This window comes from Euprymna scolopes, chromosome 27, assembly GCF_053919585.1.
Source record: "Euprymna scolopes isolate OS-2025 chromosome 27, ASM5391958v1, whole genome shotgun sequence".
Taxonomy (NCBI): domain Eukaryota; kingdom Metazoa; phylum Mollusca; class Cephalopoda; order Sepiida; family Sepiolidae; genus Euprymna; species Euprymna scolopes.
In genome coordinates this window covers 51303405-51328288 of record NC_136508.1, presented here as the reverse complement: position 1 = coordinate 51328288, position 24884 = coordinate 51303405, and the positions used below count along the sequence as shown (strand labels likewise).

General features: G+C 33.0%; 1 protein-coding gene across 3 annotated transcripts in view; it reads left to right on the top strand.

Moving 5' to 3' along the window:
- The window catches only part of LOC145248854 (sulfite oxidase, mitochondrial-like), a 64133-nt gene extending 51244 nt beyond the window's left edge, over window positions 1-12889 (top strand). For 2 of the 3 annotated variants that reach the window (XM_080110577.1, XM_080110579.1), the window contains exons 3-4: window positions 2433-2962; window positions 12716-12889. In XM_080110577.1, the coding sequence (XP_079966703.1) occupies window positions 2433-2960 (528 nt within the window). In that variant the 3' untranslated portion in view covers window positions 2961-2962; window positions 12716-12889. Of the gene's footprint in view, window positions 1-2432; window positions 2964-12715 lie in introns of those variants that run through there. The other variant, XM_080110578.1, reaches the window with a different exon arrangement.
- The last annotated feature ends 11995 nt before the right edge of the window (window positions 12890-24884 follow it).

Sequence of the window (24884 nt, the reverse complement as noted above, 5' to 3'; positions counted from 1 at the left end):
AAGAAAATAATCTCCCTGACTTTTTAGCCCATTAAAAAAAACTAGCAAAAGGTTATAGCCCATTGATTTTAGAATGAGTGCTTTATGCCAAATTGTTTGTTGACTATGGCTAAATTAGTGCTCATTTTCGCATTAAATACAAATCAGTATTGATACCTGTGTATTGAACGGATACTATAATAGTTCGCTGCACCTAATCACAACAAAGCATAATCATGTTGACACACCTGTTAGATCGCCGAAGTTAAGCAACATTGAGCCTGGTCAGTACCAGATGGGTGACCAATTTGGGGAATATCAGGCACTGTATGTAGAAGGACATCAACATTTACCTGCAAGAGCTGCAAAAACCTAATGTCGTCTACCCTAATGGGGATATACATGCAATTGAGGATTGCTTGTGAATTTCATACTTCCGTGAAACTTCTTCCTTCGGAGGAAGCTGGCTGAACCCACCTAGGGTTAGTATCACCGTTTTTTTTTTTGGTTTTTTTCATAACAAAGATCTATACAAAATTGTAGCCAGATCAGCCCAATAGTTTCCTAGAAAAATAAAACTGATAAACAGACTAAGAGAAGTATAAATTCTTAACATAAAGGTGGAGGGAGATAATAATTTACTATTTAATCTTTAATCATAAGAATAAAAAAAAGTTGTTTCACTTAATGTCTACTAAGTGACTGTTCAGCCACTGCTCAACCATTTCCGACTTTTATGTAAATTACAGTCAAGAAACATTTGGATCAATATGGATCTCCAGCTCTACAAGTTCCATTTCTCATGTTTTTTTTTTTTTGTTCCTTGTTTTTTTTTTTTTTGTTCCTTTTTTTTTTTTTTTTAATGAAAAACGTATCCCTATCTCTACTATTATATAAAAGGAACTTTTTGTGTATGCGAGTTCATTCCTATGGACTCAAAAACAATTGGTCAATTTTTATGAAATTTCATACTAAGGTACTTTGTGTCTGGCAGTGTTCTTAGATAGGTTTTGCATCTGAATGTCTTCAATAAGTACTAGTAATTGATAATCAAAAGAAGGAACAGGTGATTTTAATCAAAGTTAACACCTTACATAGCCTAACATCACAAGTGTATTTGAATTACAACACAAGTCGAATAGCCAGACATATAAAATCAACCGTAGGTTCTTTGATATGACAAGGATGCATTCAAAATGAATGTTTCTGTTTAAAGCATAATTGCACCATGATACTTGACTTTTTTTATTTTAAACTTAAATTCAAGCCATTATCATCAAACAAACAGTAAGACCAGGCATATAAAATCAACAGTCTGTCTTTTGATATGACACAGGCGCATTCAAATTAATGTTTCTGTTTAGAGCACAATTGAAGCATGATACTTGACTTTTGCATTTTAAACTTTAATTCAAACCATTATATATAAAAATAATTTTAAAAAAATCAACAGTAGGTTCTCTACAGTGCAATATAGACTATAATATATTGTGGACTAAGTCACTGCAGGGAGGCACATGAAGCTTTCTCTTGTTGCGATGAGTCCCCAACTAGAGCAGGTAATCAATCAATTTGATTGAAAAATGGACAAGTTCACCGATTTCAACAACAATAAAAAATATGGGAATGTGAAACATTTGTTAATCATCATTCAATACCGGGCAACATTAGTTTTCCTTGCTAGTCTGTATATAAAATGAAATAAAAACTGTTTAGAATAAAAATATTCTTGCCTTTTTCAACAGCTTATTATCTATTGGACAGTAACCTATCACATTATCTGGCCCCAAATACAAAAAATTCAATGTTTAAAGATTTTTAAGGGGTGCTTATTTTCTAATACAACGATCTAGTAAATCAATCTCCCTTATTGGAACCAGTTAACATTTGAAGCCCAAACGGCTTTAAAAAAGGCTAATCTGGCAACCCTGTTCACCTATTCTTTTCAAAAAATAAGAAAAGTGTATTTCTTTTTTGCCCATAACGATTCTGTGTCTGACGCATCTTTACTTGCCACATACAGAGACAACTAGAGGATGACAGATTTGGATGGCGACTCTTGAATTTTTACCAGAGCTCTGTTAGCCAGATTGCAGCCCTAATGTCGTTTGGTGCCAAACTTGTTTGCCATTAGTGTCCCTCTCAGGAACTGGAGTTCCAGACAGCATAGCTCTGATGATACCATGGTGGGGAAAGCTTTTTTTTTTCGGTACACCAGCGTGGGTCCCTAAGTTGAGCGGGCAGTCAATCAATTTGATAAAAAAAAAAAAAAAAAAAAAAGAAATGGACAATTTCACCGATTTCAACAACGATAAAAGTATGGTAGGTGGAAAATTTGTTGATCCTCATTAAATCCTGGACAACGTCTGGTCTCCCTGCTAATAATATGCATAACTACAGTGTTACAATAGCAATGTTTCTAATACTTATCACTTGCCTTTTTTTTTTTCCAGGTGAAATGGTTAAAAAAAGTGTCATTGAGCAAAGAAGAAAGCTTAAGTCACTGGCAACGAAGGGACTACAAAGGTTTCAATCCTTCGATCGATTGGCACAACGTTGACTTTGATAAAGCTGAATCAATTCAACAATATCCTGTTCAGTCTGTCATCTGCATTCCTTCCGATGGTGAATCTATTGATGAAGATGAAAGTGAAATTGAGTTACAGGGTTATGCATGGAGCGGAGGGGGACGTGGTATTATCCGTGTTGATGTATCGGTTGATGGTGGAAAAACCTGGCAGGATGCGACAATCAGACCCACTGGGCAATCTTTATATAGTACCTATGCGTGGACTTTATGGTCTGCGACCGTGCCTCTGCCACCTGATCACAGTGGGAAATTAGACATTGTTTGCAAGGCAACCGATGTCTCTTACAACACTCAACCTGATAGTGTGGAAGGAATCTGGAATCTTCGAGGAGTACTGAGCAACGCTTGGCATCGAATCACTGTGAAAGTTGATCCTGTTTCTGAAAGATAAAAGTGAGTAATTAATGTTTTATTTGATTTGTTTTTTAATATTATTTCATGCCTGTCTAGGGTTCAACCTAATTTAAAAAAAAAAAAAAAAAAATACAGAAAATCTTTGATATTCAAGGTGTCTTCAATAAGTTTCCAGACTTTTTTCGTATGGGCACTTTTATCAATAGTGCACACATGAAATTCTAGTCCCCTTTGAAGTAATCTCCTCCAGCTGCAATGCACTTTTTGTACCGTTCCAACAACTTCTGGAAGGCTCCAGGGAAGTCCTCTTGTGTGAGCATGTCAATAACTCTGGTCACAGCCTCTTTCATCTTCATTGTCTCATAATGAGGTTTTCCTTGAGTTTAGGGAATAACTAAGTCATAGGGAGCAAGGTCTTGACTATAGAGAAGGTGAGAAAATCTTGACTCCCATCTTGGTCGGCCCTGTCGGTGGGGCATTAGAATACGCCGACTGCCCCCCCCTGCAGAGGGTAAAAGTCCCTCAATGGGGGTCCTGGATATGACCTTAAACTATATCCAGTGGTGAGGCCCCAGCTTGTGGGCTTTGGAGAGTGTGGAGCCACCCTTTAATTACCATTGCTCCCAGGTCCACTCTGGCCCGGAGTGGTAGTACCTGTTAGGGTCCCAACTATGGGTTAAATAGAAACCGACGTGAAAACAACAAATATATTCTATTAGAAAAATTTTTTCTTCAAAATCTTTGGATTCGGCATTAAATAACCCGAAAAGGGTTGATATGTCGTAAAACAAAAACAACCAACCAACCCATCTTGGTCAAATAGTATGTGACAAGGATGGAGTTGCGGACTGGTGCATTCGTGCAAATCTTCCACATCTTCAGTTCCTCGTGAATAATGTGTGTACATAACATTAAATTTTCAAGAGTCTACGACAATTTTAAATGCCTGTACAAAAAGTCTGCAAACTTATTGGCGGCATCTTGTACATGCCCATCACAGAAGGAAAATGTCATATTCTAAAAATTACGTAAACTGATCAAATAGTTTTTTATATAGAAAATCATCTTTTTATGATTTTAATAATAAATTATAGCCATTACAAGACTTTTTTTAATTTTAGTAGTTCGAATTGAGTTGTCTCCCATTTTTATTAAACATGATGGATCACTTCATCATAAAATTTGATTTAGTTAAGAAAAATGTACTTAATTTATGTGATTTTTAGAATCTATTTTCGTTCTGTGATAGAAATATGTGTCAGATTTTTCTGTATGTTTTGTTTTTTAATTAGGTTAAACTCTGGACTTGTACCAATTATTTTCATAAAAATGAACTTCAGTAGTTTCTGTAGCTGGGAATACATATCTGACTAGATTCTTTTGATTGTGAAAAAAAATTGATTCACTTAATGATTTGAAGAAAATTATTAAACTCATTTTTAACATAAATGAGAGGAGGGTAATTGGACCTAACCTTAAGTCGGAGGATGGGGGTGAAAATATTGTTTCGTTTCATATCAATATTAATTATAACTGCAAACTTGTGGAACTCTCTTCCTGCCGTTTTCCTCGTACCTGCAGGCTTTGTGATAATCCTCTTTCAATTCTTAGTACCTTACGTTCTACTTTCTTTTTTGAAATGTAAAAAAAAACATTGTAAAATTTTTCTCATTTCCAAATGTCAAAGATCTTAAATACTTTTAGAAATGGAGAATATATCAATAGTAAATAAATTCTCAACAAATAAATCAAATTCCATGACTAGAAACTGAAACCTTGGGATCTTCAGTTTGACATTGTACAAATTGAATTAATTGGTAGACATTATCAATAACATTGGAAATTTAATTGTCCAAAACAATTGCTTTTGCTTTAACTATGCATTGGCATTAAAAACTGTTTAATATCTAATAAGAAATATAAAAAAAAAATCTGTAAGAAAACCTTGTGAGAAAAATATCCACAGATTTTTCATTACAAAAAGTCAGAAACGAGAGTATTTTTTGATCTTAAAAGAAAGGTTTTTACTTGAATTTAACTTGAAGTATTTTTTTTATATTTCTTTCTTTTTATTAAATTTTTAGATTTTTAATATTACTTTTTTAAATATTTTTTTTCTTAATATTTCTGTTTGTTTTTAATATTTCTGTTTTAATTTTAATTAAAATTTCCTCAATGGGCATTACATTTAACCTCAAGACCTATTAACTTGTGCATCATGAAGAAGTCTAAGGATTTCTCCTTATAAGAAACTATTTCACCGTTGATTTTGATTGAACTAGAGGAGGGCTGTTTTCTCAATCAGAATCCGTGGGCCATAAAATAGATTTTCAAGTGAAGTAATAAATGCAACAAACAATGCAGCAATTCAAGCTGAAATTGGACAAGTGCTGCTCTATTGTATCCTATTTATAACATAGCAATCGAAGGTGAAATTGGAGAAATGTTGGGCTACTGTATCCTCTTCTCTTGAAATTTATATCACCTTTTCCTTATATGGCAACACCGTATTAAGTTTAATTTTGATACTTTCAAGCCAATACAAATGATTGCATTCAAACAAAATAAATAGAAAACCTTTTTTTTTTTCTATATCATTTTCTGCATGTTCCTTAGTTAGTCCATACGTTATGCTTTGAAAAAGGCCAAATATAGTTTTTGAAGACGAAACTGCTTCAAAAGAGACCAAATTCGTAAAATTTGGCACTAAAAATGCCCATCTGGCAACCCTGGACAAGAATATGAAAGTGACTTCCCTTTGTAACTTCGTTTTTAGAATACAATGGATACTATTTTCATAGAAATGTTATTAAACTTATATTTGCTGCATATTATTAGTTTTTCTGTAAAAAAAAAAAAACTTATTTAGCTATCCAGAAAAATTTCAGCCTTATCAAAGCATATTAAATATATTGCTTCTTATTCAGTGGAATTTGCATGTGTCCTATTAATTTTAATTATTTGCTGATTTTTTTTTTTTTTTTTTTTTTTTTTTTTACTAAAAATTACAGATTGAGTAAAAATGAACTGATTTGAAAAAAAAAATCCATTTTCAATTTAATTTTTGGTTTTAAGTCGCACTTCTTTGTTTACAAAGTCATTCAGCGGAAGTGACGTCAGGCAAACTTTAAGGTACAGATAACCAAGACTGTATTTTTTTTCTTTTTTTCCTTTTTTTTTTCCTTTTTTTTTTTCCTTTTTTTTTTCCTTTTCTTTTTTTCCTTTCCTTTTTTTCTTTTTTTTTTTTTTTTTTTTAAAGAAATATAAAAATAGAAGTTTTATTCAAACAGTCTTTATTTGAACTTTTATAACAAAATTATAACCTTTAAAATAAAAATGTTTGTCCTGTTTTTTTTTTTTAATCAAAGATCAGAAGTGTTCGTATTTTTTTGTTTTACATGAAACAAAAATATAACTGTTATGAAAAAATATTTATGAACTGTTTTTTTTTTTTTTTTTTTTTTTTTTTTTTTATCAAACAAAAATATAATCCATAAATATTTTTCAAAGAAAATCTTGTTGGAAAAAAAAAACGTTCATAAATATTTTTTTATAACAGTTATATTTTTGTTTCATGTAAAACAAAAACAAAAAAATACCAACACTTCATGTTTGATTAAAATAAACAATTCATAAACATTCATTGAACATATCTTCATTATAAAGGTTATAATTTTCTTATAAAAGTTCAAATATAGACTGTTTAAAAGAAAAAGCTACATTATCTGCAATACTCATCATATACGTACCCTCAAATTTGTCTTACATTACTTTTGCCGAATGGCTTTGTAAACTAAATGTGACTCTTAATCACAATTAAATATCTGCACGTTAGTCATCCACATACAGTACTGTTTGGTTGTATTACAACTCATCAGTGCGGCTAGACTAGCACCTTTGCCTAGCCAGGAATTGAACCTACAACCATCGCGTTGAGATATATATATATATATATATATATATATATATATAGTAAGATGATTTTTAATTTATAATTAAAATTAAAAATCGGTTTCATAAGGAAGAACAAACAAAATCAATAAATTGTATAATTGTTATAACTACATTTACCATCCCAATGAATACATTGATGATGATACGTTCGACTTTTAGAACGTGAACCATTAAAAGATACATCTGCCTTACTTTTTTAAGTAAGGCAGATGTATCTTTTAATGGTTTCTAGGTTTATTTTTGGTGTCTTTAAAAAAACCCACCCAATATTTTTGCTGATGAGGAGACTTTGTTTCAAAAACTATATGATAAAATTATTGTCCAAGACTCATTGTCTATCACAATAAAACATCGTTTCCGAAACGATCGTACAATTTATTGATTTTGTTTGTTTTTCCTTATGAAACCGATTTTTAATCTAGAGATCTAATTTTCACAAACTCTACATATTAAATCTGACAATAACGCATCAAATATTATCTTCAAGTGCTCTATTGTATCTGGTTTATCAACATAGACATGGGACTTTACATATACCCCCTCAAATAATCTAATGGGGGTAAATTGCACAAACAAAGTGGCCAGTTGACCGGTCCATTTCATGAAACTGTTCTTTCATCAAATGTTTCTCTCAGTAATGATCAGTTCAATAGTTTATGAGATGACCCTGCATATGCATAACTTTATGTATTTATCAATGTTTGATCTTTATTTTAAGACTGTCTCAAGATGACTGATTTGAAGAAACAACATAAAAGTACAATATTTGAAAATATGTGGTGCGTTTGTGACACGAAAAGAATATTTTTCTTTCAACAAAACAAAAATACAAACACACTTTTCACCTCATAAATGTACCGCATATTTCAAAATAGTGTATATCATAACTATCTGGGAGTAATAATATCTAGCAATCTTAGGTTTGACGACCACTTGTCTTATATATCCAATAGGGTTAATAAGGAGCTTTATATGTTGCTCATCCTGAGCTACCAAATTCCTTTATGAATGGCATTTGCTGATTAGGCTTTACAAGGCAACGATTTGTCCCCACTTGGAATACGGGCCCATAATATTTTCTCCAAAGTTGGCAAGGTGTTCTCGGATTCTTGACTCTACAGCATTGTGCCATCAGATATATATTACATATTCTCTGACACAACCCTGTTTCCTCTGGAGTATATGATCTACTTGGATTAGATCTGCTGTCCACTCACCAGAATGTAACAGTTGCTTCTGTTGCTTACAGATTATTTCATGTTTCTTTCCCCACCGCAATGCTTAAATACTGTCCTGTGCTGCGGCTGAACAGATTAAACCTGCAACGATATAAATTCACGTTGGATTCTCTGCATAATCACACTGGTGTTTGCTCAGAGATGTACCAGTGATCTCTTTTCGCATTGTGTTCTGCAGTCCTGAACATGCTGCCTCAGAATTGTGTGAATGAACATGTATCACTGTCACATTTTCAGAGTTCTGTATTGTTTAACTATTGTGATGTTCCTAAGTTTTATGCATTTCCTAATTGTTCAGTAGCTGCTGTCTATTACTGATTGTTTTATGACCATTGCTTAATCTAATTTATAGAACTCTGTCTTCATGTTTTCAAACTATATCTCTTCCGAAACTAAAAGTCACAGAGCAGCACTCTGGGCCTCAAATGATTGAATTTTTTATGGACCATTCTTTTATGGGTCTTTAACTGGTTAAAACTTTTAAGGGGTTAAAATTGAAAAAATCGTTATACATCTTGTACATTCATTTTAGTTTATTTTTAATCAGTTTGTATGTGTGTCACTTTGGTGCAGTGGTAACGTCACCAGCTTAGAATGCTACAGTTGTGCTTTCAGTTTCGATTTTAGCTGATGGCACCCAAATACTTTTTTTTACTTTTGAAATAACAACTAATAATATATACAAAATCTGGACAAATTAAAATATCATATTTAAGCGTATTTTACAACCGGGCAAAGACCCCCACCCCCGTGCCCCATGCACGCTAGTAATGGGGAAAAAATGTTATTTCTTTTAAATAAGTTGTTTAAAGAAAGACAAAATATTAATGAATATATAATTTTGTTTTTTCATTTTTCATACCTAGTTCTAGAATTGTAGAGATATTGCAACTTGTGGAATTTACCTCTACTTGTATATAAAATTTTCTGTGTGTGTGTGCGTGAGGTTGTTCCCTATAAACTCCAAAATCACTGGGCCGATTTTTATGAAATTTCACGCAAATGTACTTTGTGTCTAGGAGTGTTCTTATATAGGTATTGTATCGGAATATCTCCAATAACTGTCAATAATCGAAAAAAATCCTATGAAAGAAGGAACAGTTCGATTTTGACCAGATTTAATATGGCTTAATGTCATAAGTGCACTTGAAGGTTTATCACTGCACAAACGGTAGAGTCTCACACATACAATCAATAGTAGGTTCCTTGATAAGGCAAGGGCGCGTTTGAAATGAATGCACAATCGAACCATGTTACTTGACTTTTTCATTTTAAACTCGTTATATAAAAATCAAGTCGTATAAAAATAATTTCAGTAAAGCAACAGTAGGTTCTCTACAGTGCAATGTAGATTACAATAGATTGTGGATTAAGTCACTGTGAGGAGGCATGTGAAGCTTCCTTCTGGTGTACCACTGTAGGTTCTTAACTAGAGTAGGCAATGAACTTATATATAAAAGGCACTTTGTGTGTGTGTTTGTGTGTGAGTTTTTCCTGTGGACTCCAAAACATCTGGGCCCATTTATGGAATTTATGCTATTTGATTGGCGAATAGTCAATTTCACTGATTGTGATGACAATAAAAATATTGAAAGTGGGCAACAATTGTTAATCGTAATTCAATCCCGGGCAACATCGGATATATACAACAAAGTGAAGAATTGATTAACATTCATGCGTAATCGTTAAAGGTCGCGTCAAAAGCAGAATGTGAGAAAAAGTTTTGTAACAGCATTAAAAGTGGTTTTATTTTGTTGCTTTTGTTAAATATTAAATACGGCTCATTTTGAGTTAAAATCCATGTAGTATTATGCATGTAAACTTGAGAATAACATACTTGAAGTACGTCAACATCATATTAATAAATGACATCAAAACAAGAAGCACGACACCAAGTCATATTCGATCACCATCTTGTTTTGATAACACTTATTCACATAATGTACGCTTCCGTTCAGTCTCGAAAGACAATGGCTACCCCCTGTAAGGGTGGTTGCTTGTGTAATTGTGAGGCAAGGATTGCACAATCTCCAGCTACACCTCTCCTGGATCGGCACTGCTTAAGACAAGGAGAAGTCTAGAACTACTGGAAACAATGCCGAGATAGGCAGAGAGCACATACAGCACCTGGAATTCCCAAATGGTCACCCATTTAGTACCGACCAGGCTCAACATTGCTTAACTTTGGTGATCTAACGGGTGTCAATGTTATTCTGCATGTAGATACATTTCGAACATACTTTTTTTTCAAGTTTACGTGCGTAATAATAAGTGGATTTTAGCTGTAAATAATTCCTCATTTAATATTTAAAAACAACATAAAACAATGTGTGATAGATAACTTGCATGAATTTGAGGTAAGTAAAGCTGACACACAAACGGGTAATAGTTAAAGGTCATGTTGAAAATAGAATGCAAGAAAAAAATTTCTGTATAGATGTTAGAAATCTGCCTGTTCAGAATTTTGTTCTTGCATTCTGCTCTTGATGTGACCTTTAACAACTACCCAATCATGTGCCGGTTTTATTTACCTCAAATTCATGCTGTGTATCACATGCAGCTATAGTACTTATGAGAAGAACTTTGCATACCCTTCCCATACACGTGACACAAGGTCATGGTTAATGTGAGATTTAACCATTACTGACTATCACATTCACTTCCATATGTTCTATGCTTTTTTTTTTATTCTAAAGTCACTTTGTTGCTTTTGCTCATCGAGAGATTTTGTTTTACAACATCAATATTTGATTCTGGTTTATCAGGTTTCTGTGTAACATTGGTACATGTTCTTAGCAAGAAAAAAATGTGGTTCGATTTAATTTATTTGGGAAATTATTTTATCCGACCAGAACTATTTTCAAAATGGCATAATTTTAAGAGAATCAAGTATCTTTGGTTAAATTTTGATTTTTTTTTTAAGAAGGGCAAGTAATTCTGTATTGATTAATAGTTATTTCCCTTTGCCCCCCCCCTTTATTATTATTTTTTTTTTAAGCCTTTGTTTTATGTTGATATCATTTACAAGATTGAAGCAATGTCTGTTATATTTCAGCTGGTGAATCTCTGTCCCATTTGAGGGTTCTTGATAAAGTGTAGAAGTGTATATGTAATTTGGTTGCTCGCCCCCTTTCTTATTCTCTGTACCCTCTCTCTCACAGACGTGATGTTGCTAGTCTTAGTCTTTTTTCTTTTTCTTTTTTTTTTATTTTCTTTTAATTTTTCTGTTGTAGTCAGCTAACATAATTTTTAACTTCTGGCATGGCTGCTAGCGATAGCAGTGACATGGCAAATCAGTTTCTTCACTTTTTTCTCTCATGCCTACATCTCCTCTGTTCCTATAATCTATTTTTATTACATTTTTCTGATTGTTCTTTTTATTTAATCATTGAAAAGGTTTTCATGTCCTATTTTAATTAAGAATTATTGATTTTTTTTTTTTTTTTTTTTTAAACTAATTATTGAAATTAGTTTTATGAAAAAATTAAAAAAAAAATGAATATTTTGTTAATTTCACATATTATGTGTCAGTGCCTCTGTCTTTTAAGACAGTACTAGAATCATTCTTATTTTCTTTGGATTTAAAATGTTTTAACCATACATACAAACGCACATACATGCATACACACTAACAGACATCTCTACTTTATATAATAGAAGATTACACTTATTTTAAAAAATAAATACATCTTTATTGTGTACGTACCTATCACAGAATGAAGATGGCATATTCCAAAAATTATGTAATTTGATTAATTTTTTAATATAAAAAAATTAAATTTTATGACTAGCCAGATGGGACTGGTGGTAGTAGATGTCCTTGCTTTTTAGGTTGCATTATAATTCAAATAATTCAATTTGACTAATGAAATTTATCTATTTCTCTATAAATAAGAGATCATCATTGGCTTCCAAAAATACTTATTGTTAAAAATCATAAAATTTGATTTTTTTTTTAATTTTCTTTTTTTTCAATAAAAAAAAATACTTCATTAATTTACATCATTTTTGGAATTTGTTTTTTAATAAATGAACTTCTAATATGCACAATAAAAATCTTCAATTCAACTCTTAATTTAATCTACAGGAGTAGATTTTTCTCTTTCTGTCAGTTATGACCTGCTTAAATTTTTAATATTTGTCAATCTTAGTTACTATTGCCTGCAGTAAGGATTGAAATGTAACCCAAGATTCCCACGTTCAAAACGATGCATTTAAAGATGGCCTAAAGTTATATCGCCCAAATCATCATGAAAACAACCAAAATAAGAATAGAAGCTCCAAATTTTTTTTTTTTTTTTAATAAATCTTTTGTTTCGGAATATTTTTATAATTTTTTTTTTATTCATTTATTTTAATTTTTTATGACTATTTTGTTTCAAAATATATTGGCAAGAAATTTTTTTTTTTTTTTTTTTTTTTTAATATTTTGCTTCAAAATATCTTTGTAAAAAAAAATTTATTTTTTTTTTTTAATGAATCTTTTGTTTCAGAATATATTTAATCAAAAAAAAAATTTCTTTTTTTAATGAGTCTTTTGGTTCTAAAATATCTTTTGTAAACAAAATAAAACAAACATATTCAATTTTATTTTTTGCAGAACTTTATCCACAATCTTGCAATGGCTATATTATCTACAACTGAGATGATCTAAAATAAAAACTCACTGTGACCAATCTTTTGTCGTGACCATGGGCTTTCATTTAAAAATGTAAAACCATTAAAGAAACACTTATTTTGATTATTCTTTAGAAATAAATATTTCTTTATACTTTGTGCGTTTTTGTTATTTTTTTTATTTTTCTCGCATATACATTTATAATATAATTCATGCGAAAAAATATGGATAGAATTTCCAAAAAAAAGTTCCAAGTTGTGTGCATGTTTGTCTTAAGCAGAAGACTGTTGCTGACAAAACTATGCCGGCGAAGAAATTTTTTACATGCAATTTTTTTTAGCAGTTAATCTTGTCATTTTTTCTTTTCTTTTTTTTTTTTTTTTCATTTTATTACCAACTGTCAAATGTACGATTAATTCAAGATTTTCTGATGTATCGGCGTTTAAAAAAAATTTTTTTTTTTTCTTAAATGAGTCAGGCTTCTGTATAGTGCACATGAAGATCGTACTTGTTAGAAGTTTTAATATTTGTCAATCTTAGTTATTATTGTGTGTAGTAAAGCCTTAACCGTAACTGAGACGAAAGCAGCCTTCAGGACTGCTAGCAAATACTGTAAAAGAGCAATAAAGAACACAAGTATGCTCAGTCCAAGTCCAAAGTAGCTGAGCAGCAACTTGGTTCCAATGAGTTTTGGCAAATAACAAACAAGGTCCTGAACAGAAGCATGTGCTCTATCCCGATCATCATCAGTAGACCTGAGATAATCTTATCAGCATCGAACAAAGCCAAACTCTTTGCCAAAAGTTTGCAGCTAATTCTACCCTCTGCTATCAGAGCCGCCAACCCCTCTGTATTTCCTCTTGTGTATGAAAACATGCTATGCAACTTACAAATATCTGTGCATTATGTTGCCAAGCTGATCAAAAGCTTTGATTCTAGTAAAGCAACTGGCCCTGAGGACATTCCAATTATAGTGCTCAAAAAGCTTCAACCAAAATTAGCCCCCATACTTACAAAGCTGTTTAAATGTTTTAATGAGAAATGCCTTCCAATACTATGGAAAACCTCACTGGTATGTCCCATATTTAAACATTCAGGTGATCGATCATCTTTCTCTCAGTACAGACCAGTCAGTCTCTTGTGCGTCATGAGTAACTTGCTGGAATCTGTTAAATAGAGAAGCGGTCAACCACCTCAACAGAAATAACTTCCTCAGTGACATGCAATATGGTTTCCATTCTGCTAGATCTACAGCAGATGTACTAATTGTTATATCGTATAGGATTAGCGAATCTCTCGACAGGAACTTCATTTCTAGGGAAATTGCTCTTGACATATCAAAGGCCTTTGATAGGGTATAGCATATAGGTATACTCCACAAGATCTCTAGCTATAGTATAGCTGGAAATGTCTTCTCAATTATTAAATCATTTCTCTCTGATAAGTTTATAAGAGCAGTTGTGGATGGGCAGTCAGAATATCACAGTATTAATGCTGACTTCCCCCCAGAGTTCCATCCTGGGCCCAACTGTCTTCCTGATTTTCATCAATGATTTCTCAAGTCACATTCTTAGATCATTCGTAGACAGTTATGCTGACAACACTACCATCTATGGCAACACTTTAAAGGCTGTAAATGACCAAGATCTCTCTGATTCTCTCTCTTCTGATCTTAAGCATGTGGTGCAATGGGGAAAAGGGTGGCTGGTTGATTTTAATGCATCTGAAACCAAGCTTCAATCTTTCCATCAATGCTCTGACCCTAGTCTGGCATCAATTGAAATGAATGGCTCTCATCTTGAGGAGGCTCCATGTTTTGACAAGCTTCTAGGTCTGATCTTTACTCCTGATCTGAAATGAACACATACATTAAATCTGTTGCCAAAGTTGCTGGAAAAATGTTTGGATCATTCTACTGCTCCAGAAGATATCTCACTGCTGATGCAATTCTCTACCTGTATAAGAGACAAGTCTATCCTAGAATGGAGTACTGTTCCCACATCTGGAGCTGCTCGAATCACGCTATCCTGTCTTGACAGAGTACAAAATAGACTTTGTAGCCTAGTGGGGGATGCCCTTTTCTCTTTTCTGCAACCTCTTTCTCACAGAAGAGACGTTGCTAGCCTGTCTCTGCTCCATTGTTAATTTCATGGCAAGTGCTCGTCTACTCCAATCTATGCCTTCCCCTTTGCAAAACTTTCGTGAAAAACACTCGTCTACCTGAAACTACTATCAATAATTTCTCCCACTCTTTATTTGTGCCTAAACATAAACGTAGATTCCATGAACAAAGCTTCCTTTTTAAAACTGCTCGCCTGTGGCTGCTTTCCCGCTGACTACAATATGGTTCTTGATGAGCCGTCCCCTTAAGTAATCTAATTTACCGAATTTCAGCTACTAACAATTACTACACTATTGTCCCAAGGACTACTGTACACTCATTAACCATTATCCTCGAGTAGCCTCTGGGCCTTGATAAGAAAGGACTCCTTTGTAATAAAACAAACAAAAAAAAAACCCCAAGATACCCAAGTTAAAAAAGATGCACGTGAAGAAGGGTCATCTGGTCAGCATTTAGTTCTCTTTAGTTGTTGTTGTCATTTGTTAACTTTCAGGGTTGCAGGTTTTACTCCTATTACAAAGCATTGAAGTTCTTAAGAAAGTAAACCTTAGCATCCATAGTTATGCCCCTTTGGTTTGAGAACTCTTCCCTTAAGGAGCCGTGTGGACCTTCCTTCTTTTACTGATATCAACCACCACATACATTTAACATGTCTCATTTAACAATAGTGCACTGGTTGCATGCAATATCAGGAAAGATTTTGCCCAGAACACGTAAAAGAACGGTGCAGAAACATCATTGCCACTTTCATTCCACTGATTTGCAGTTCTGTTCCTGAAATATCTTTGCTGGTGCTCGTACAGTATACCAAGTTTTCAAACAAATGTATTTCGTGTAGAAACACAATCACATATGTATCATGTCATGTCGAAATGAGTATAAATTCAAAATTTATAAAAAAAAAAAAAAATCCAACAAGATAGGCTAGAACTATATTTTTGGAAAAAATTGTTGCAATATTTTTTATATGAATAGAGGCTATGATTAAAAAAAATTGGAAGGTTCTAGTTATTGCGATAGGAACTGACCAATCAAATGGAGCCACGTTCTGCTTGCAAGCAATCAGAAACCGGAATTGCTCCATAAAAATATTGGATCTTTTAGAATTCCTGCACCTAATTTTTTTGTGTCTATGCGAGAAAGATCTTTGCCTGCAAAAGGTTAAAGTCCAAGGCTACCCATCAAAACTCTTCTGCTATTAAACATGGCTTTAATAAAAAAAAAAATTAAAAAATCGTAGAGGCTAGAAGTCAGACATTTTTTTTTTTTTTTTTCCAATTGTAGATTTAAAGGAAGATAAGTGAGTTTGTTATACTAAATTGGCCATACAACTCTTCCACATTAAAACATAAAACTCGATAATTCAATAAATTCTATTTTTACTTGTAATTATTTTTCTACTGGAGCATTTTTTGTAATTTTGGGAATTTATAACAATTTCGACATGACATGTAAGTATGTAATAATGTTTTCACTTGAAATGCGTTTTTTGAAAACCCAGTATACTGCACAAGCATCTCTTTGTTTGCCACACATAGAAGTGGAGATGACTAGATTATGGATCGGAATGTGAATTCCTCCTGAATTTACACAAGATTTGTTATCCAGATTACCTAGTACGACTTGGCACCAAGCAATTAATGGGAATTCATAGGCATTACAATAATGTAAAAGGTTGATTCTAAATTCTATTCCTGAAGATTTTTTTTCAGAGGGAGTTATCCAGTAATAAATTTCAAAATGGCACCATACAATCATTTAGCCATAAAATTTCATAGTTTTTTGTTTTTTGTTTTTAAATTTAAAAAACATTTTTTTTATTTTTTTTTTTTTATTTTTTATTTTTTTTAAATTTAAAAAACATTTTAAAAAAAAATTTTTTTATAGATAAATCTATTTGATAAATTTTCATGATTTTTGGTGTACGTTATTTTCTTTTTATCATAAGTATATACATCAGACATTTTTTTTTTTCTTGGGATGAGGGGGGGGGTTATGAGCAAGCACCCAAGAATAATACTAAATAGTAATTTTACTCGGTTGTTTCGCTTATCCTCTTTTTTTCCTTTTCTTTAAACATGGCAGGTGTATTTAGTCTACCAGAAACTTGAAAGTTAAATTTAATGATGTTATTTGGTGATTAAATTATTAACTGAACCAAATAATTATAAAACTATGATTGTTTTTGTATTACTTGTTTTGATCAGGCTATTGTTTTTATCTTGGACATTATTCGTGCAATATTTCAGTCAATGTAGCCATCGACCTTTGTCAGACATCAAACAAAACTTTGCACAAATAACACTCAAGATGAGAACAATAGTCCAATCAAAATAAGTATTCACAACTGTGATATAACAGTTTTTGTTGCTGTATCACCCAAGCTATACCTTGACAGAATTACTTTTTTTTTCAGTGCAAAGATAAAATAAGGAAATTCAAACTCTGTGAAATATAGAAACCATTGTCTTGTCATACAGCCACTTTTTCAGAGAAAAGACTACATCCCCAAGTTCAAAATAGACTTCGTAGCCTAGTAGGGAATGCCCTTTTCTCTTCTCTGCAACCTCTTTCTCACAGACAAAAGACGTTGCAAGCCTGTCTCTGCTTTATCGTTATTTTCATGGCAGTGCTCGTCTGAGCTCCAATCTACGGTCCCCCCTCGACAAACATTCACGAGAAACACTTGTCTAACTGAAAACACTATCAATAATTTCCCCCACTCTTTATCTGCGCCTAAAACTAAACGTAGATAACATGAACAAAGCTTCTTTCTTAGGACTGCATGCCTGTGGAACTACAATATAGTCGTCTTCAAATTTAACGTAAACAAGTTCTTGATGAGCCGTTCTCCTTAAATAATCCAATTTACCAAATTTCCACTACTACCGATTATTATATTGTCCCATTGACTACTGTACACTCTTTAACTCTTATCAAGGCCCAGAGGCCACTCGAGGATAAGTGGTGACTTCTTTTTAAAAAAACAAAAAAAAAAAACTTATAAAATTATTGAATGTAAATGGCTTGTAAAAATTAAACTTTTTTAAATACATGAGAATTTGCCAAGCATTTTAAAGCCAGAAATAACTTTCTACTTAACATTTTAAATGTTTCGAAATTTCTTTTAAAATTTCGCAAAGTCATAATATAATAATAATTTTTTTTTTTTTTTTTTTTTCAGCTATTATCAAAATATTAAAAATGTCTGACTAGCTTACAAAAAAATCTAAAATGTATTATTGTAAATTAAACTTTGCAATTAAATTAAGTTTTTTTTAATAAATAAAAAAAAAATTTGAGGAATGCTGTTGCATTTTCTGCATCTGTAGTGGTAAAAAGACTGCCAAGATTTTTCTTGATGTTTGTTTAATGTTAGAAACCCATAGATTAATTGCTGTTCCATACAACAAACTCACCATTCTTCAGGAACTTTACCACAATAAATACTCCATGTCTTCCACACCAGGTTATGGTAGCCAATTATTTGAAATAGATTCGGAGGTGACAGTGGTCAATTGTTTAATGACATGGACTGACAGCCTGGGTGTTCCAAGTTTGAATCCAGTTCATTTTACAGAAAATACTTTAACTTAGGATGTTGGCAACCTTCATGTGGTGCCTCCTTGCAGGAGAGACCACGTGAAATCCATCCTTACAATCAATCTAACAATGAAATGGTGTTAAGAAAAAAACGTTAAATAAACTTGGGAATTTAAATAAAAACTGATTACACAAATACTATGCTTGAACAATGACGGTCAATTAATCGTAAAATGAAGCCAGTTAATAAATGAACGAAAAAATAAGATGCAGTTAAGTAAAAACCTAATTAAACTTGTTAATTTACTTACCAAAACAATAAAAAGTAAATAAACTTTAACAATGAAATAATGTTAACTGATCACCTACAAATTAAATCAAATTAAATGACGGCAAAAAAATTAAAAAAACAAACAAAAATTTTTGATTTTTACATTTTCATTTTTGAAGAGTTCGATTCAGGACAAAGGGAGTGTGGAGAGGACAATATGGTCTCCTTGTGTGATAGACGATCCTGTTTCCATGTGTATGGTGGATGTATTGGATGTTAGAAGGATTGTAAAGCAAAAGGCCGCATAATGACGACGGAAACATACCGGTATATATCAGTGAAGGAATGCAGATTTATTTACATGAGAAATATTAGGAATACAGATAGAAAGAATAAGAGTTTGTTGCTTGTGATTGATAGCAGTGAGAGGCTGACAGTTAGTCAGGGCCGCTGTTGGGTGGCCGATGCTCCCACCAGGAGCAACTCTTCATTACATGTCGACTAGTCTAGGGATCAGCGGAAGAGAGAGAAATATGAGAAACAGAAAGTCACGTGGCTAGGTCACTCTCTGGTTATCAGAGTTAATGGGCGACAATCGAGTAAGCCTGGGAATTTCCATTCCCACAATACTCCCTTCCTAGTTAGCTGGAAGCTAGAGAAAAGAAAAGATAATAGGAGAAAAAAAACATGCATATATATGTGTGCGTGTCCACCATATAGAGAACGAGAAAGAATTTTTATTAAGTATCAAGGTGAAAAGGAGTTGCAACGTTAAAGGATATCAGGCAGAAATGTGTTCACAACTTGTATAACTGTAGGATGATCACAGGAACGACGTTATGAGTTATGGAGTGTGAGTGTTGCAGTCATAGACTGTATTGCCATGGAGTCTATGAAGCATGCGCAAGGGTTAGCACAGTGGATTGAAGTTGGTTCGTGTTAGCTGTGAATGTGTCGACTACATGCTTATGGTCACAAGTGGGTCTGCGAGGTAATTGGTCCGTCCGTAGAAAACTGTGTCGATGTTGTTCAGATGATTGGCATACTCAGTGGGTCTGTACGGATCTAAACGTCCCGGAATGAGTGTCTTAGTGTGCATGATGCAACTTACTCATGTTGGCTGGGGAACTTCGATGAGGTGAGTTGTTGTGAGATCCAGAAGTTTACACTGTTTGGTGAATATTTTTGAGTTGGTTGTTGCTAGAAAAGGTTGATATGCTGTGAAGAGGCTTGATGCGCTTTTTCCTTTCCATAATTATGGAAAACTGGAGTTGAAATAGTGTGAGAATTGCTATTTGAGTTATGCGGTGGGGGTGGGCTTGTTGCCACATGTTTTTCATGATTAAGCTGAAATATTTTTTTTTATATTCGCACATGGCAAAAAAAAATTTAGATAAAGTGAAGAAAGTTTAAAGTTGTGATACACATAGTTAAAACGTGTGCGTGATGGAATGTTTGTTAGACTTCGTCATCCACAGCAAAATTCATATATAATTTCTGGCGTTGAAAATATGTTGAGATTGCTATTAAAGTCGTTAGGATTCTCGTTCATATGAAGAAGTTATTTTTGTTCGTTGTAGCAGTGGACATAGTATGTCGCTAGAGTTACGTCTGTGCTGTAGTGTAACGTGCATTCGTTGCAAGTGCTTGTTCCACATCTGCGTAATCATGTCTTGTTCGTGCGAAGTGTTGAGTGGCCGATGTCTCCACCCGGAGCAACTCTTCGTTACATGTCGAATGGTCTATGGATTCAGTGGAAAATAGAGAGAAATACGAGAAACAGAAAGTCATGTGGCTAGGTCATTCTCTGGTTATCAGAGTTAAAGGGTGACAATTGAATAAGCCCGGGAATTTCCATTCCCACAGGAGACAATCGTTTCTAAAAAGCGAACACTTACTTTTACTTGCTATCTCGAAATGAATAAAAACAACCATTTTGGGATATTCTGAGACGTATGAAAATAGTGTTGCGGACCAGGATATAATACCCTAACTCGCCACAAGAAAATAATGAAACGAATGGAATTGAAGGAAACAAAAACTCAGTTGATGGATAAGATAAATGTGTCGTTTATTTACTGTTGAAAGAATGAATGTTTTAGATATAACATGTGTTCATGTCTGCGCGGGTGTAACCATCGTTTGTAGAGGACTGATATTGTAGAAGGAAAAAGGAAATGTGTTTTCATCACACATTCGGGTCACTATCGTTTGCTCGCACGTGGGAAAAGAAGTGAGGCGTAGAAATGAGAATGATAGTTCAGCGTGTAGACAAAGACAAAGAATAGAGGGTTAAGCTGTATGCCATGTTATCAGTCAGCTACGCGAAGGTATTCTCAGGGACAAGTTGTATATGTAGAGAGAGAAAGAATGTACGTACGGTCTGTTAGCTTTTTGTCCCACATAGTAGCAAGTGGTGTGAGGTACGTGGTCGGTCCATAGACCGACCAGCTTGAAAGCTGGTCCTAAAACGGAAGAAGCTGCTTATTGCTCTTTCTTTTATACTTGTTTCCGGTGGTTTTTTGCGCATGTGTGGATTTTCTTTGAAAGGGGAAGTGATGCTGTCCTTGTGTGCGTATGTGTGCGCATGTGTGAGTACATGTGTGTACGTTAGCGTGTGTGTATATACACGTGAATGTGAGTGTATGTACGCGAACGTGAATATATGTACGTGTGTGGACGTGGGCGTGTATGTTTGTGCGCGCGTATTTTTGTGTGAGACTAGAAAACGCTCGCGCAATAGTCATTAATTGAAAATGTGTAACCTTTTTAAATGAAAAGTTTCTTTTAAGAAATCGAAATGATGGAATGAATATATGTCTTAATTATTTGAAAAAATTCATTTTTCTTTTTTCGTAAAGCAAATGGTTTGTTTAAGCACATAAAATTCTGAAAGAATGAAATCAGTCATTATTTGAAGAAGTGTATGTGTGTGTGTATGCACGTGTGTGTTTCAACAAACACTTTCTTTAAAATAAAATTCTGAACTTAATGAAATTAATTATTATTTGAAAATGTGTTCTTTTTTTTTGGGGGGGGGGTGCGAATGTGTGATTTTTTTTTTTTAGATGAATTAAAATTTTGGTGCCCCTCTATTATTAGAGTGAAATTCCGAAGTAAAAAAAATATCAATTTCTATGAAAAAACGAAGGGTATCTCTTTACCTTTTATGCCATTTTCAACTAAAAGCAGTGATATCTACTTAATTGCCATGTTGCAGTTTGTTAAATATTACTGCATTATTAAATCAAACAAAAATTTTCAAGCTTTATCGAAAAAAAAAAATGTTTTGTCATATTTGTTTGGGAACACGAGACATAAAAACAACGGAAGTAACTAATATTTCACAAATGTCTCCAGAATTGGCTTAAGATTTTCAGTTTTCAGAAAATAATTACCTCCCTTGTTACAATGTAAACTCTCCTGTTTTTTTTATTTTGTTTTTTATTTTTAGCAAAACTTTCAATTTTTGCTAATTTTCTTTGAAAACTATTTTCATTAATAATTCATTTTCTACCTTATCGTTTTTCGTAATTTTTGGATATGTTCATCATTGCGATACGACAATTAAGTAGATACCATCGGTTTTACTTGTAATTCAATATTTCGATTTTCGAATTTTGCTCTAGTAATGAAGAAGCACCAAAATTTCTAAATAATTTAAAACAATTACTAAGAGAAAAATGAGGACACTTTTGCATTTTCTTTTTTTTTAACCTTGTTGAAGAGTTTTCGACTGGTAGGGGGGGGGGCAAGTTTAGGCAATTACAAAATTTTCTCTCAAAATAGATGTTATCCTTTGTAAATAAACTGTTTGTTGTTTAAATTTATTTAAAAATTTTTACTTATTACAAAAACTGTTTAAAAAATACACATTTTCAGTACTTGTGCATTATAATCGGATATGCAAAATGCATTTTAAATGTAAACACTATTAGGTACTTGTCATGTCGAAATTAGTATAAATTCCAAAAGTTACGAAAAATGACCCGGTGGAAGATTCAAATAGAGCTATTTTTTGAAAACGATTGTATATGTTATATACTTGGCCGAGCAGAACAGTAAATTATTTATCTATCCGTTTATCAAATTATCAGTGTATGTATCAATGTGTCTGTTTATCTATCTATCTATCTAACTGGCAAAGTAAACGAGGTGAAACTATGTTTTGATAAGGTTATCAAAACATGTTAAAGCATGTCAAACTTGGTGAACTGGTCAAGTTTGCACTGGAAGGTATCTGAGCAGGTGACTGGAAGTTGACGTGTTCCATGTCATGTTCCAGTTTGACAAGCATAGTGTTGAGTTGGATTGAAGACGTCAAAGGAAGAAAATGATCTTAAAGGGGCCTCCTCACGAGGGCGGGAGAGGTCTCAGAATCGAGACGTATAAGACCCACCCCAAGCAAAGATCGTTGATCACTCCTCGTCTATGACAACTACCTGGGAGATATAAAATATATATATAAAAAAAAAATACAGCGTCTTGAAGTGTTTTTGTTTAAACAGAATCCAGCCCCCAAAGAATGACTGAAGAACTTCTAGAGAAACAATAGTAGAAACAGGTATATCATCAAATGTATATATGTTTATGTAATTATGTTGACACGCATACATCAACACACCTAGATGAGATTAATCACAGGCCGTAAAATAGACTGTTACGTATATATATATATATATATATATATATATATATATATATATATATATAACAGTCTATTTTATATATATTTTTGGAATATATATATATATATATATATATATATATATATATATATATATTGATAAGACGACATATGGTTCAAATAGTGAAGAACCACAGACATTTTAGTGACACGTATATACACCTACACACACAATGGATTTGGGTCCTTACATGTTTATAACATATAGACTAATGGTCAGGGATTTTCTATTTTTTAATGGCAAATTTCTCAGGAAATGTTGATGTCTCTAAATTCCAGAAAGCCTTCTATTCTAATAGTTTCTACCCTCAAACAGATAGACTTTGGAATTCCCTTCCTGCTGCCTACTTCCCTGGCTGTACTGATATGCAGAAGTTTAAATGTAATATAAACAAATATCTTGTTATCTTTCCTAGACATGGCCCTAAATAGTAGCCCCTTACGTCCAAATGGCGATATGCTTTGTAAGGGGTGAACATGAGTAAAAAGAGAAAAAAAAAAAAAAAAAAAAAGCAAAGGAGATAAGTTTGTTTGTCATGGAGAATTGATCGTACAACTCTTCCGCATTAAAAACATACAATAAAATTCAGTCATTCGATAAATTCTATTTTTACTTCTAATTATTTTTCTACTGGGTCATTTATTGTAATTTTTTTGCATTTATATTAATTTTGACATGACACCAAAGTACATAATAATGTTTTTCCCCCTGAAATACTTTTGTTTCAAAATCCACTATTCTGCACAAGCACTGAAAAATAATTCCAACAAAAAAATAAATAAATAACAATTTGACTTATCTCCCTTGTTTTCACTTAACTTTTGTTATTTCAAATTAGAAAATGACAAGATGGTGATAACGATTGTCGCAGTGTGTATCAGATCTCTGGTTTCACTCAAACAAAAACAAACAATGGCTACATTTGTCAGCAGCCAAAGTCACGTGAACGACACTTCAGGAAGCTTCCCTAAATGCAACTTTGACACACCAAGTCAAGTTGTTCGAGCCCAACAGCTAAAAGGTCTCAGCAGCAGTACAGAAGTAGCGCAAACAGCCCTATTCAAGGCTACTTTCCACAACTACCTCTATGCAAACTACTACTTTCACTACTGTTTGCTTTCTAAGACTACCCTCTACAGCCAACAAACACTTCAGCACCTCCTACAGCTTCCAGCACGTCCTGAAGCCTAGTAAATTCATTAAGTACAAAGTTATTTCTAGTTAATAATGTATCCCCCCTAAGTAATCCAATTTACAAAATTCCCACTACTTATGTTTACTACGCTATAATCACATTGACTAATGTATACACATTTACCCTTATCCTCCGAACCTTGATAAGTGGTGATTCCGGTGTAAAAAAAAAAAAAAAATAAATAAATAAAAAAAATAGATGGTGAAGAGTTCATACACAGGGAACATAACTCAGAACGCAAATTTCAGATTACATTTTAATGGCAATCAATATTTTAGCCTTATAGCAGTAGACTTTTTTTTTTTTACTAAAAACACTAAAGCAGTTGTTCT